The sequence below is a fragment of the Mytilus californianus genome, unplaced genomic scaffold, assembly GCF_021869535.1.
Source record: "Mytilus californianus isolate M0D057914Y unplaced genomic scaffold, xbMytCali1.0.p SCAF_11, whole genome shotgun sequence".
Lineage (NCBI taxonomy): Eukaryota > Metazoa > Mollusca > Bivalvia > Mytilida > Mytilidae > Mytilus > Mytilus californianus.
In genome coordinates this window covers 65,559,420-65,575,297 of record NW_026262593.1, presented here as the reverse complement: position 1 = coordinate 65,575,297, position 15,878 = coordinate 65,559,420, and the positions used below count along the sequence as shown (strand labels likewise).

Genomic DNA, 15,878 nt, shown 5'->3' with positions numbered 1-15,878 from the left:
GTCTGTCATATTTGTTTTTCATAAATTGTTATAAATAAGGTTATTAGTTTTCTCAATTGAATTGTTTCATATTTTTCATGTCGGGGCCTTTTATAGCAACTATACTATACAGTATGGGTTTTTCTCATTGTTGAAGGCTGTACGGTTGCCTAATTGCTTACACTTTATTTGAACTTTGGTTGATAGTTGTCTTGTTGGCAATCGAACCACATCTCCTTTTTTTGATATTGCTATGCGGTATGTGTTTGCTCATAGTTAAAGGCCATCCACGTTTTTTAGTCTCTGGTGGAAAGTTGTCTCATTGGCAATAATCATACCACATCTTCTTAATTTTATATTGCCATTTATTTCAATATTTCACCTGTTATACATAAATAAAATGAAGCCCTTGTGCCCCTTCTGTCCCCTTTTATAAGTACATTTAGTACCTACCCATTCTAAATTCTTCCAGTGATACACTATACACAAAGTCATCTATGCCGATAGTAAGGATATAGTCACAAGGGTTCAGTTCAACCTTGGTATTGAATGACCTATCTAATTCTGTAGAGGTCACACAGCACTCAACACCTGTACACAAACTAGTCACATGACAGGTAATACCTGTGTAGCTGGGATCTAGATTTTGGATATTGGTGCTCAATGGACAATCTGAAGAAATTATATAAAGTTTGTCATTAGAATCCCTTACAAGTGAAAGCTTGAAATGTTATAGTAATATGGTTATGCTATACTTGAGGGGGTGGACAACTTTTGAGGGAGGTGGGAGACAAAAAATAGGTGGGAGAGAAAAAAAGATTCTAAAAGTGGGAGGTGGGAGATAGGGGCGGGATGTGGGAGAAAGGTACCTCCCTGACCACCCCCTCATACTTAATTTGTAATAAAAATGTACTGTGAATTCATTTATTTTCGTGGATATTGGATTTCATAGTTTTTCCAAAGTCTGTATACAAGCTTATAGAAAATTTGTTCTTCACTGAACTTTATAATTCATGGCTTACCTATACAAACAAAATTCACGAAAAATGGTATCCCCCTGAATAATAATGAATTTACAGTAATATGAAAATAATTGCCTGTTATTTAGCCTAAGTTGGATGTAAAATAGAATATACATTCATTTTATCGCTATTGTAATGATGACAGGATATTAGGAAACATCTTGATAACATCAGTATAATATGACAATTCAGATGTACAAATATGCAAATTCTACCTAAATATACTTATACAGTACATTCCGGTTATTTGCATAGCCTATTTGTCAGACAAAATTATGCAATAAAGCGGAGTATGCTTATATCCGAAATGCCAAATTACGGAGTCAAACAACATCGATAGAACAGATCAGTAAAGGAAATCCCTGAAGAAAGATGAACGTCTATAATCCAATTACAACATATTGAATGTTGATTTATTCTAATAAAAGTTATATGTCTATTGTCATTCATGTTATTTTATTTTGTATTATTTCAATAAAGATTATACACATTTTGTTTTAGTTTATTTGCGTACCGACGTTTCCTTTACCAGTTTACCTGGGATATGAAAATAAATTCGTTCTAAAAATAGATTTGTTTCTATGACCCGTATGTACAATGTACATTGTTACGCTTTGATTAAAATAAACTGTTTAACAAAACTACACAGTTTATAATCATTTTAACAATAGATGTGTACTAAACTGCCTTTGATATACAATATTTACAGCTTGCAGAGTGAAGTAACACTGTTTATTTGACTTCGTTAGTTTCGTATATGCAAAGCAGTAAAGGGGCCCTGTACGGGTTATTTGCTGGACACGAGTGTTGAAAGTGAGAAAATATAATAATTAGAAATAAATGCTCTTTTCAAAATATATTAAAATTAAATGATTGATGTATAAAATTCTTGAACCATATAAAAATGCCCTTTAATATTTAACTTAAATGCAGATCACCCCAAGCCCAATTACGGGAGTTCACATTGGATAATGATCGATAATTAGCAGGCGTTATTGCTTTTGAATTTCACCCAAATGTAATCTATTGACAGTGTTTGAAATCCAATCAATTATTTACACCTTTTTAGATAGAATGGTCAGTGTTTTTACAACAATTACCTGTTGGACATTTTTATGACCTCGAGGCTTAAAATAGAACATGAGAAACTTTACCTGTGTAGGTATCGAGGTTTATTTTTAAATCAAATTCAATCATATAAACACGAAAGAAACTGTTATAAAACTTTATTTGAATAACACAAAAGTAAATATGAAATAATAATGAAAATAATGATGCATTCAAGAAAAGTATACTCACCAACTTGCCGTTTCTGGTAAAAAATTTCGATAGATTTAACTAAGCATATCTAGATGGCGATAATTTTCTATGCAATAAACCGAAAGGCCACTTGTAGAGCTATGCATATAACCGGACAATTTAACATTAGATGAATGGGAAATGGTTTTGTGCAGGAGAAAACTATGCAATTAACCGAATTATGCTATTAAGCGGTATGCAATTAAGTGGAGTCGACTGTAATATGGAGGATCAAAGTTTGATGAGGAAGTTAACTCAGACATGTAAATGTAGTTAAATATAGATTCAAAGTAAATTTTTGTGTATCCCTAAGTTACTAAAAATAGAAAAGATATCATATACAAACATAACTTATTGAATAGGACAAAACAACATATATGGTGGCCTTGGGCTGTTTTCTGCTCTTTGGTCAGGTTGTTGTCTGTTTGACACATTCCCTGGTTCCATTCTCAATTTAATTATAACATAGATTTGTTAAAAGGCCTATTATATAAATAACATATAGCTAGAGAGCAGATTGTTACCCCGAGAAAACATTGTCAACCGAGGCAAAGCCAAGGTTGACAATGTCTTTGATGGGGGGTGGGGGGGGGGGGGGGGGTTTACTGCTCTATCACCCTCTCAGATATGTGTTATTTAATTCATTATACTGGATGTTCTGTTATTAATGTCTATTAAATTACAAATTAAAAGTAATAAACTATGCTGTCTTGTACATAACAACCATCTGTATTTAATAAAGCGCACAAGTGATCAAGCGTCTCTGTGAAGGGTTATAGAATATTTGCCATGAGATAGAGTAAATTATCTCCCTCGTATTAACCAATCAAAATATGGCATAATGACATGAAGTATAATAAAATAAAAATATTCCATGATTCACTCCTCAGCTTTCATTTTCCTCCTTGTTAAATGTGTTTTCAGAATTTGCCTGCCGACTACCATTAAGTATATATATATATATATGAAAGCTGAGATTCTACAATTTTTTTTTTATCTTGGGTGTATATAAGTAAGTTATTATACCATTTTGCCATCCTCCAGTCGGTATAGACATGTACAAAGCTGTCTCACTGCACTGTGTAGAAGGGCGATACTGTGAGATTCCAAGTTGTTCAAACAGTAGTTCAACAGCATATTCTGGTAATGGTTGTCCAACTGTTGGGAAATTTTCTGTCAGCCAGGTGTTTAGTGAAAAGCCTACAAAAAAAAAGAACATAAAGTTTAAGATCAGTAAAATGCATCCCCATACATCACTGATGTTTTTCCCTGATGAAAAAATGGATATTTTTGTAAATTTTGCTATTAGAAATGTAATATGAATATAAATCCTCGTAAATATGTCATATTTGAAACTTTTCTTATATAAATACACACGAGGTTGGCATGGTGGGTTACATGACACATCATATAAGTTCTATTACCTTTCTGTTTGTGATATTTTTTTATTAAACTGGTAATATTTTATCTTTTCGTAATATGTGCACTTTGGCATATCAATTAGCATTGTCCCTTGGTGCCTCTTGCAGTTGTGTCACTTTAAATAGTACTGACTCCTCTGCACCAGGCACGAGGATGACATACCAGTTATATGCAACTTCTTACAATATCTTACCATATCATTAATCCTGTTAATGTCCTGATACACATTTTAATATGCACCCACCATGCCATATAGCACCGTCCCTTGGTGCCTCCTGCAGTTAAGTTAGATACATATAGCCTATTCACAGAATTCTTTTTTGTTACTTTCTAGAGGTGTGCCTGAGACGAAGGTTTTATATATACTCCTATATGTATACGAATATGTGAAAACTGTTGTTTCTTATTTGTGTTTGTAACTATGTATACTGTATTGTTTATTATATTTGTAAAAATAATATTATAATGATATTATATTATGCTCCTTGTGAGCCCATTTGATGGAAATAAAGCATCTATCTATCTATCTATAAATACACAAACAAAGTTATAAACAAAATCACTGCGAAATTGTCTAGAAAGGGCTAAAAGAGAAAAAAATTATCCCTGAGTTAGCTTTTTGTATTCTACAAATGATGCTGATTCAAACACATGTCATCTAAAAATTACCTGTAATGAGGTGGAATTTAGGTAATCTTACCTGGAATGAGGTTATTGCAGCTGGAATGAAGTAATCTTACCTGGAATGAGGTAAGCTTACCTAAATGAGGTTATCTTACCTGGAATGAGATTATCATACCTAGAATGAGGTTATCTTACCTGGAATGAGGCTATTGTACCTGGAAAGGGGTAATCTTTCCTGGAATAAGGTTATCTTACCTGGAATGAGGTTATCTTACCTGGAATGAAGCAATCTTACCTGGAATGAGGTAATCTTACCTGGAATGAGGAAATCTTACCTGGAATGAGAGGTTATCTTTCCTGGAATGGGGTAATCGTACCTGGAATAAGGTAATCTTACCTGGAATGAGAGGTTTTCTTACCTGGAATAAGGTAATCAGTGTTCCATGCACATAAACCTCTAGGCAACAGAGAGTTCTCCAATACTGAGGCTATAATGTTACAAGGTTGGCCATCATTGTAACAGAAACTTATGTTCAATGTTACTAAGTATGTAAGTGAACCAGCTAGTTCTTCTATAAAATAACTGAAAAAAAATCTCATTTCAAATTTAATGTTAAGCAACTGTAACACATAAAAAAATCAATATTACAAATGCTTTTTCCAAGTCAGGAAGCCTTCAGTGACTGCTGCTGTCTTAACTTGGTTTTGTTTTTGTCTTAAGAGAATGTGGTTGCTATTTAAAGCTGGTCATTGTAATCACATGTTCATTTTTAAAGGTCATATAATGACCTCAAAATATATTGCATGGTTTACTTATGAGTGGTTGCTGTCTTATTGAGGTTTACTCAAAATCACTTTAATTCATATAACAATATCTAAACTTATTCGATAACGTTGTTCCTAGTGATAAACAGGCAGAATTATAATTTATATCTATACTTTTTTTGTAAGTATTTGGTAAACAGGAAGTAGAGGATGGATGAATCTGAAACTGCATTACATGGTAATTATAAACTAGAGGTTCTCAAGAGCCTGTGTCACTCACCTGATTCTACTTTGGTTTTGGAAATCATGTTAAAATAGATTAAAATCATAACAGCTATTTACCCTAATAATGAGTGAGGCCAAATTTGGTTTAATATTGGCCCTGTAATTTGTAATTTAATAAAAAAAATCCTGGTGGCCATCTTGAACAGTAAATCAGCAACAAAGTAGCAACACTTCATCAGCACCTCATAAGAAACATTTATGCCATGTTTGGTTTCATTCCATTCAGTGCACCTCTAGAAGAAGCATTTGTATGCATTTCCAATAGGGTCTTATGTTAAAGAAAGTCCCCCGCTGGCGGCCATCGTGGATGAAGGATCAGCTTCAAAGTAACAACACTTAGTCAGCACCTCAAAAGGAACATTCATGCCATGTTTGGTTTAAATCCATTCAGTGGTTCTCTAAAAGAAGACATTCATATGTATTGTCCATAGGTCCTTTGTTAAACACTGTCCCCAGCTGGTAGCCATCTTGGATGATGGATCGGCTTCAAAGTAACAACACTTGGTCAGCACTTCATAAGGAACATTCATGCCATGTTTGGTTTCATCCCATTCAGTGGTTCTCTAAAAGAAGACATTCGTATGTATTTCCCAATAGGGTCCTTTGTTAAACTAAGTCCCCCGCTGGGGGCCATCTTGGATTATGGATCAGCTTCAAAGTAACAACACTTGGTCAGCACCTCATAAGGAACATTCATGCCATGTTTGGTTTCATTCCATTCAGTGGTTCTCTAAAAGAAGACATTCGTATGTATTTCCCAATAGGGTCCTTTGTTAAACTAAGTCCCCCGCTGGGGGCCATCTTGGATTATGGATCAGCTTCAAAGTAACAACACTTGGTCAGCACCTCATAAGGAACATTCATGCCATGTTTGGTTTCATTCCATTCAGTGGTTCTTTAAAAGAAGATATTTGTATGTATTTCCCATAGGATCCTATGTTAAACTAAGTCCCCTGCTGGCGGCCATCTTGGATGATGGGTCGGCTTCAAAGTAACAACACTTGGTCAGCACCTCATAAGGAACATTCATGCCATGTTTGGTTTCATTCCATTCAGTGGTTCTCTAAAAGAAGACATTTGTATGTATTTCCCAGAGGGTCCTATGTTAAACAAAGTCCCCCGCTGGCGGCCATCTTGGATGATGGATCGGCTTCAAAGTACCAACACTTGGTCAGCACCTCATAAGGAACATTCATGCCATGTTTGGTTTCATTCCATTCAGTGGTTCTCTAAAAGAAGACATTTGTATATATTTCCCATAGGGTCCTATGTTAAACTAAGTCTCCCGCTGGCGGCCATCTTGGATGATGGATCGGCTTCAAAGTAACAACACTTGGTAAGCACCTCATAAGGAACATTCATGCCATGTTTAGTTTCATTCCATTCAGTGGTTCTCTTAAAAGAAGACATTTGTATGTATTTCCCATAGGGTCCTATGTTAAACTAAGTCCCCCGCTGGGGGCCATCTTGGATGATGGATCGGCTTCAAAGTAACAACACTTGGTCAGCACTTCATAAGGAACATTCATGCCATGTTTGGTTTCATTCCATTCAGTGGTTCTCTAAAAGAAGACATTCGTATGTATTTCCCAATAGGGTCCTTTGTTAAACTAAGTCCCCCGCTGGGGGCCATCTTGGATTATGGATCAGCTTCAAAGTAACAACACTTGGTCAGCACCTCATAAGGAACATTCATGCCATGTTTGGTTTCATTCCATTCAGTGGTTCTTTAAAAGAAGATATTTGTATGTATTTCCCATAGGATCCTATGTTAAACTAAGTCCCCCGCTGGCGGCCATCTTGGATGATGGGTCGGCTTCAAAGTAACAACACTTGGTCAGCACCTCATAAGGAACATTCATGCCATGTTTGGTTTCATTCCATTCAGTGGTTCTCTAAAAGAAGACATTTGTATGTATTTCCCATAGGGTCCTATGTTAAACTAAGTCTCCTGCTGGCGGCCATCTTGGATGATGGGTCGGCTTCAAAGTAACAACACTTGGTCAGCACCTCATAAGGTACATTCATGCCATGTTTGTTTTCATTCCATTCAGTGGTTCTCTAAAAGAAGACATTTGTATGTATTTCCCATAGGATCCTATGTTAAACTAATTCCCCCGCTGGCAGCCATCTTGGATGATGGATCGGCTTCAAAGTAACAACACTTGGTCAGCACCTCATAAGGAACATTCATGCCATGTTTGGTTTCATTCCATTCAGTGGTTCTCTAAAAGAAGACATTTGTATGTATTTCCCATAGGGTCCTATGTTAAACTAAGTCTCCCGCTGGCGGCCATCTTGGATGATGGGTCGGCTTCAAAGTAACAACACTTGGTCAGCACCTCATAAGGTACATTCATGCCATGTTTGTTTTCATTCCATTCAGTGGTTCTCTAAAAGAAGACATTTGTATGTATTTCCCATAGGATCCTATGTTAAACTAATTCCCCCGCTGGCAGCCATCTTGGATGATGGATCGGCTTCAAAGTAACAACACTTGGTCAGCACCTCATAAGGAACATTCATGCCATGTTTGGTTTCATTCCATTCAGTGGTTCTCTAGAAGAAGTTCAAAATGTAAAAAGTTAACGACGACGACGGACGCCAAGTGATGAGAAAAGCTCCCTTGGCCCTTCGGGCCAGGTGAGCTAAAAAAGAAGATGTGGTATGATTGCCAATGAGACAACTCTCCACAAGAGACCAAATGACACAGAAATTAACAACTATAGTATGTTTACATAAAGACTGTTAAAAAAGAAGCAATATTGGCTAAAATTGGCCCTCAGATTCTTATATCTTTTATTTTCTGAATCACGTCAAAATACTACAAATGTCAAATAGAAATTAGTTACTATTAATACAAAATAACTTCAGTTTTGCACATCACATTATTTATAACGATGTAATGACTTCTTAATTATGTATATTTTGTGTTGTAACTTTAGTTTTGATCCAATTTCTCCATAATTTATAACAGTTTTCAAAATAACTTACTTTGGCCTCAACTCCTGATCCCAAAAATGTATGTTTCCAGCTTTATAGCAAACAATTATTATAAATAAAAAAATTTACTCACTCCATTACTATGAACCCATTTAATGTAAACTGTGCCATAGTTCCTGAAGTTAAAAAAAAGTAGATTCAATGTTATATTTTCCAAAGTAGTAGTCTTACCAACCAAGAATGTAATATAAATGCTACAATACTAGAATTAAAATTTATCACCACTAGAGCAACAACTTACTGTATTTGTATTAAAGCTGTTGCAAGGCTTTGATGCTATAAACTTTGACAAAACATTATAATGTTATATACATATTTCTTTCATAGTAACCAGCAAAACAGGTCAAGAACATTACATAGAAATAATATATTCTCTAAAATATATATGAGTTAATAGTGATTAGAATGTATTAAATAACAGCTTCTTAAAAACTTTCACAACACTATCAAATCAGTTATTCTTTTATTTTTTAAGCTTATTGTAGACTTACCAAATTTGTAAGTAGACAGGGATATATTTCTCATGTATTTCTCTATCCCTATGACAAGTTCCTGTCTACAAGGATCTATATGAAGGTAAGTCTTGAAGGACTTTGGTATAAAGTCTACATCTGTACAACAGTCAACTGCAGTACAGGAAGTTCTCATCAGACATCTTGTACGGTCTGTTGTCGTGGTGATACTAGGTAGGTTCAGGCTCTTTATGCATTCTAAAATTCAATAAATTTTTTAGTTTTGGTTTTCTTGTAGATAGTTGTTAATATGAGTTTTCTATTTATAAAAGTTCTAAACTAAAAGTGACTCTCACATATTTTGTTAAACCAATGTGTTCCAAAATATGATATTAGAATGTGTTTATTCTTAACGTATAGCTGGGGAAATACTCATTTTTGAATAATTAGTGTCGAACTTTTAATTTGCTAGTTCTTATAAAATATTTTTTCTAAAAGAAATTTTGCAGTTCACAGATTTGTTATGCAGATTTTTTGAAAGTTGCAAAAATAGTATGAGGTAGAAAACAATTCTTCAATCATTATGAAAATTTTACAGGACATTACTGCACAAAGAATTTCCTACAAAATGCAAATATTAAGAATACACTTACTAATATAGATTTTCACAGAAAACAATCACTTTGCATTACTTAAAAATCTAAAAATATGTGCATAATTCTTGTTTGAATTGTTTTACATTTGTCAGCTGACTATGCAGTATGGGTTTTGTTCATTGTTGAAGGCCGATGACCTATAGTTGTTAACTTCTATGTCATTTGGAGAGTTGTCTCATTGGTATTCATACCACATCTTCTTATTTTTATATAAGAATGTAATTTAATTATCAGCTTTACCATTGGCCCAACTGTCATTGTTTACGTAAACAAAACTAGGATCAACATTGCAGGGTGAAGTTTCTAAGAAGGGAGATAACCCAAGGTCATCCAGAAAAACGGATATGGCCCAATCATCTAACTTGTCTCCTGTTGTCTGGTCATGCTCTGAATACCAGTTTGACAATGAAAACCCTGAAAGAAACAAAAAAGATCAAACAGACCAAAAATACTGTAAATTCAGAAATGTTTGCGACATTTTTATTTTTGCGAAAATTAGGATAAGATAAAAATTTGCAAATAGCATTATCTGTATGCACCATTTCCTAAAATAGCAATATTTAAACTCACTGTATGTCCAACAATAGACATAAAAAATGCACCCAATAATTTTTGAATATACAGTAGAGCAGTATTTTAAGGAGAAAAATCTACAAGGGTGGGATGTGGGGACCATCTACAATCAGTTTGTTGCATTTCCTGTAGTAAGGTTCTGCATTAGTTTCCGTTTATGCAGAATTTAGTTTATACAGGTTCACTTGATTTTTGTTTGTTTCTCCCTCTCTGCTAAGTTTACACCTAGGTCAAACAAACTACTGTGTATTTATTATTATTTGTTGGACACCAATTTTTGTGTTTTTCATGGGTACAGGTGAACCATGAATTTAAATGTTCAATGAATTGCAATTCATCTATCAAGTTGTTTGCAGGCTTTGGCAAAACCATGAAATCACATATTCACAAAAAGGCAAGTATTCCACAATCCACAAAAATTGGTACCCATGAAAATAAATTAATCCACAGTAATTGAAAATCAGCATAATCATGAAAAGTCAATCGCAATTTGTTCTGTTTCCATCAGCAATGATTGTAAAGTCCTGTGTTAATAAAGTATTTAGGTAAATGTTCTGGAGAAAATCTTTCAATCTCACACATCTGTTTAACTGAATGCTTGAAACTGGGTGGATAGTTGTCTTATTAGCAATCAATCATACCACATCTCCTTATTTTCATATTGACAACACCAGATTAAATTTCTGTCATTCCTAAACAATGTGTTAATTCAACATCAAAATTTAAGCACTCTCTCACAATAAAAAATTAAGGTAAATATTGGTTATGTGGCAATTTTTGCCGCTATTAAAGGCCACAAGATACACCAACACAAAGTTGGATTGTAACATGCATTCTAGAACTTAGAAGGTTATATAATGTTTCTATGCTGTTGTTTGTCTGTTGGTCTTTTTCTATTTTTGCCATGGCGTTGTCAGTTTATTTTTGGCTTGTGAGTTTGAATGTCCCTTTGGTATCTTTTGCGTCTCTTAATAGATATTATGCAGCTCCTCTTTTCTGATATTGGTAGGGCCATCAGATTCATTTATATTGTTACATGTAAATCTATTGCTATATCTTAATTTGTATGATTGAAAGTTTTAATCAAAAAGTTTTTCCCCAAATATTGTATGCTGGGGTATTCATGCATCAAGTTTTGTTTGCGTTTTTTTTATCTTAAATTAGGCAATTAAATCTTGGTTGCGTTCATAAAACATATTTCATGACCTTTAACCATGCATGAAAATGAACATTTAAAAGTTCACGTTTGGTAAATTTTATGGTAAAATATCTACCACAATATCAAATTAGGCACACATGAAAATTTCCCTATAAGGTAATACAAACCAGGCTGAAGAAATCCTTCATTCCAGCTACAAGTTACTTTTGGTAGCATGGTATTGTTAAGTACAGTATAGGCAACACTACAAGCCTGAGACGCTTCATAACAGAACAGGACTCTGGCATTTATCAAGAAAAATCTCTCAGAGTACAAGTCATCTATGTTGTATCTGAAAATTAATAATTGACAAGGACTTTACATGCTACTAGTTTGTGAAAAAAGAACTACTATGAATATTGTAGAAACATTAAAATTTCGTGGTTTTGTCTCTATATAAAATTTCATGGGGATTTAATTTCGTGGTTTCCATTAAATGGAAGTGATATAATATGTAGGTTAAATTTTCGTGGGGGTTCTAATTTCGTAGATATATTCTTTCCACAAAATAAACGAAATTAAATACTCCACGAAAATTTCTGTTTTTACAGTAGTTAATGGAAAAGTACAACTGTTAAGTCTGGCTATCAGGACCATATGTTGTTTGGTGATTGTATAACTATAAATATTTTCCTGAAGTTTCGTGTTGGTGGTTGTTGTTGTCTGTTGTACTGTCTCAATATTTTTGGTTATTACTGTTATCCTTTGTATATATCATTAATTAGAGAAGATAGATGGCATATATATATATCAAACAACAATACAATGACACAAAGACATCTACAATATACTGTCGTCAACATTTAATGGCCTATTTCTTTTTTTTCTAAGTTTCTTTTGTTTATGGATTTCTGTCAATGGTCTATTTCTTTTTTTTTTTTCTAAAATTCTTTTGTTTATGGATTTCTGTCTCGTTGTATTAGTTATTCAAAACAGAGCAGTGGAAAAAGAGTCCAAAGGGCTAATCTCTATATTCAAATTTTCAATTTTATATTCTTGGTTGAAATATTACAATTATATAATTGCTTTGGTTTCATTATGAAAAAAGAACATTTTCTTTTGCATTGCTAAATGAAGAAAGAAACCTTTGTTTAGATATAATCTCAATCAAATTTTATTGTGAATTCTTTTTCTGTGCCAGAATATAAGTTTAATTATGTTTCTCTGTCAGAATATAAGTTTTACTTACTCAAACCGTATCATCCCTTGTAAATTAAAATACTGGTTTACACCTGCAAAAGAATTCAACTCTAAATAATAATATACAATGTATTCATAAAAACATTTACTTTATATTAAAAATTAGTTTACTATTTTTTCCAGATAAAATTATCATATATATATTTTGGATGGACTACTGTTTGGACATATTTTGGTCAACTTAAAAGACTTCACTACCTAAAATAAAAAGCAGACTTTTTAAATACTCCATATGAAAAAAGATTTTTTTTTTTGCTTACCCCATTCGATATTATTTAATGTTGTGTTATAACGTGTCTGTTCTATACTGATACTGAGTTGGTTTTCACAGGGATCCAGTAGAATACTGAAATCTAAGGTTCGGTTCAGCAGCTCATTATCTACACAGCACTGTATCCCTGTACACAGACTGGTCACATGACAACTGACGTCAGATGACAATGGTGGTAGGGTAATATTCATGGCACAATCTGCAGAATATCAGATCTTTTGTTAACTACCATATAATCATGATAATAGCAGTAAAGAAGAAATAATCTTCCTATCACAGAATTTGAGGTATACAAATAGTACAACACAAATAGTATAGGGGCCTTTTATAGCTGACAATGCGGTATGGGTTTTGCTCATTGTTGATGGCCGTACGGTGACCTATAGTTGTTAATTTCTGTGTCATTTGGTCTTTTGTGGAGAATTGTGTCATAGGCAATCATACCACATCTTCTTATTTTTATATTTACAACACATATTTTTGGATAAAGACATTTTCCAGAATTATTTATTATTACTTCAATTATATTTGCTATTGGTCAGACATTGTAAGTATAATCCAAAATATGTTAAAGTATCTCACTTTTAAAAAGATAAATTAATCATAAAAATAAAAAACTTAAGATAACATATATTATGCTAAAAAGAAGATGTTTTCACTATACAAATCTATTTCAGGAACATTTTTAATATGTGAAAAGATATAATATTATAATTTTTACAATCTGAATATATAATTAAATGAAAAATAAAAGTTTGCATTTATCTGACCTTTAGTCCAGTCACTAGACAATTCACACTGTGGCTCCTTCAGATATCCCTGTAAATTTGTCTCCTCTAATAACTTAGCCAGAAGGTCTGATGGCAGAGACTCGGCTGGATCATGTCCCCTGTCTATGGCCCATTTATCATATGAGAAATCTGTAATAAAGATAGACAAACTGTTATCTTCTTTTCATTGTGATAGCTTTAATTCTTAAAAGATTGAATTTTCAAATTCAGTAAACAAGACTATACTGCTTCCTACATGTCAATGAATTCTGTCTATAGCATACACGATATTTGAAAGTGAAAACTATTTGGTCATAAAAATTAATGAAAAACGGTCATTCATTGTTTTTATTTTTGTCATTTGATCTCCGGTGAATAGTTGTGTCATTGACAACCATACCACATCTCCCTTTTTTTATATTCAGACAAAATTTCATCTTAGCTTTTCTGTTTTTTAAAAGAAATCTTATTATATACACACTGTTACTTTATTACTTACTTGAAATATGGAACTCTGAGCTCCAATCACAGCTCTGTTTTGGAAACAATGTATTTTTGAAGATCACATGATGTGATGTCTCTGGTCCACCTGCTTCAAAGGTCAAGGTCAAGTTCACATTCACAAGATACTTTCTATCTTCATATAGGTTCTCAATGTTGAATCTAAAAATAGAAAAACAAAGAATATGGTGTATCCATCCACGACACAAAATCAGTACATGCACAGCAAAAAAACACAAAAAGCAAAGAAATAGCTCTTTTATTGCTGTTCTTCATCTCAAACTCACAGTGAGGCATTCATCACCAAGCAAAAGCATACAGTATATAAAATTCAGTGTTGTCAATTTTATTTTCTCCATTATCATAATGATTATAAACTTATAATTTTTAGTGAGTTCTTATGTTATCAGACCTGCCAACTTTTGAAAACCTCCATGGGGGATTTTCCCCGGGGAAAAAAATTTAAATGTATCGCTTCATCTTGTGACTGTTTTTTTTTTTTATAATGTCCAGTAGAAAGTATTTCATGTATATTTAGGATCAATTTTGGTTTGTTTCTTGAACTCTTGAGATTGTTTTGATGCTGTATGTATCATTCTGTGTAAAGATGTTTCTTTCATTTGGTTCATTTGTTTTATTTGTTTTATTTCAGTGTTATATTTGTTTTATTTCAGTGTTTTATTTGTATTTTCACTGTATCTATTTAAAATAAATTGATAAACAATGATTTGGTTGCTTCATTAATGCATACATTGCAAACTATGTCATGAAAAGATAAACAAGGTAAATGTCATATTAATAATATTTATTCAGTAGCATTTAAAGGAGATAAAAACAATACAAAACAATACAAAACACCATCATCATCTGGGCGGGTGAAGAAGTTGGAGGCAGACTTGGTACTGTTCTGTGCTTGTAGGTTCTTAATGTGCATTGCTGTGTTGGTGTGTTTATTAACATCATTAAGGCCACCGTGGTCTATTCTGAAGTCTTTATTACATAATTTGCAGTAAGCATGGGAGTCTCCTGTGTTGGACTTGGTCAACCATCCTGAAAACTTCAGGTCATTCTGCCATTTTTCAAGAAAACGGCATGGCAAACGTTTCTTCTTGCTGGGTGGAGTAACAACCATTGTGATAGTTTGAACTGTTATGATTCAATTCCATTTTTCATATCATTTTATAACAATTGTCTCAATGTGCAAACAGCATCCAAGCCTTTACGTTTAATTTGCAAAATTCCTTTGATCAGTTATAATTAAGATAATTATTAACTATGTTCACCTGATTAAAGAATTTTTTTAACTAGTTAACTTGATTATAATATAATTAATCTCAATTAAATGATAAGTAAAAAAATTAAAACAGTTAATTATGTAACTCCCAAGCTGATCGGTATAAATAACAAAGATCAATAATTTTATTACCAATTAAGACCCATAAAACTTTGACAAATCATTGATTTTATTGAGGCACGTGTATATGTTTACATAATACTTAGTGTCAAAACAGATCGATAATCCTCAGGTAAATCAACATGACCCGAATATCAGATACTACGATGAATTTGATTGGATAATATCTCTATGTTGTCCTCCATTACCGGAAATCGGTAAGAATAAAATTTTCTCGGGTAGAATTTATGAAAATCTGGTTTTTTGCTTGTTTTAGGAACCCGATATCGGGATTCGGGTTGAGGCATGAAAATCGGGATAATACCGCCAAAATCGGGATAGTTGGCAGGTCTGTGTTATTTTGTGTTGTAATGCCACTGATCCTGTTAGAGGGAGGTTTGAGCACTCACAAACATGTTTAACAACACTTATGACAGACAGTTTTGGAAAATAGACCAATCAAAA

General features: G+C 33.2%; 1 protein-coding gene across 1 annotated transcript in view; it reads right to left on the bottom strand.

Annotated features, from left to right (window-relative positions):
* LOC127720544 (uncharacterized) overlaps positions 1-15,878 on the bottom strand; it is a 170,438-nt gene that overhangs the window by 108,822 nt on the left and 45,738 nt on the right. Inside the window, exons 41-51 of the mRNA XM_052227137.1 lie at positions 14,019-14,182; positions 13,520-13,669; positions 12,739-12,948; positions 12,468-12,510; positions 11,407-11,570; positions 9,748-9,921; positions 8,891-9,109; positions 8,473-8,515; positions 4,766-4,929; positions 3,327-3,500; positions 433-651 (exon numbers count right to left, since the gene is read on the bottom strand). Of these exons, the coding sequence (XP_052083097.1) occupies positions 433-651; positions 3,327-3,500; positions 4,766-4,929; positions 8,473-8,515; positions 8,891-9,109; positions 9,748-9,921; positions 11,407-11,570; positions 12,468-12,510; positions 12,739-12,948; positions 13,520-13,669; positions 14,019-14,182 (1,724 nt within the window). The remainder of the gene's footprint in view (positions 1-432; positions 652-3,326; positions 3,501-4,765; positions 4,930-8,472; positions 8,516-8,890; positions 9,110-9,747; positions 9,922-11,406; positions 11,571-12,467; positions 12,511-12,738; positions 12,949-13,519; positions 13,670-14,018; positions 14,183-15,878) is intronic.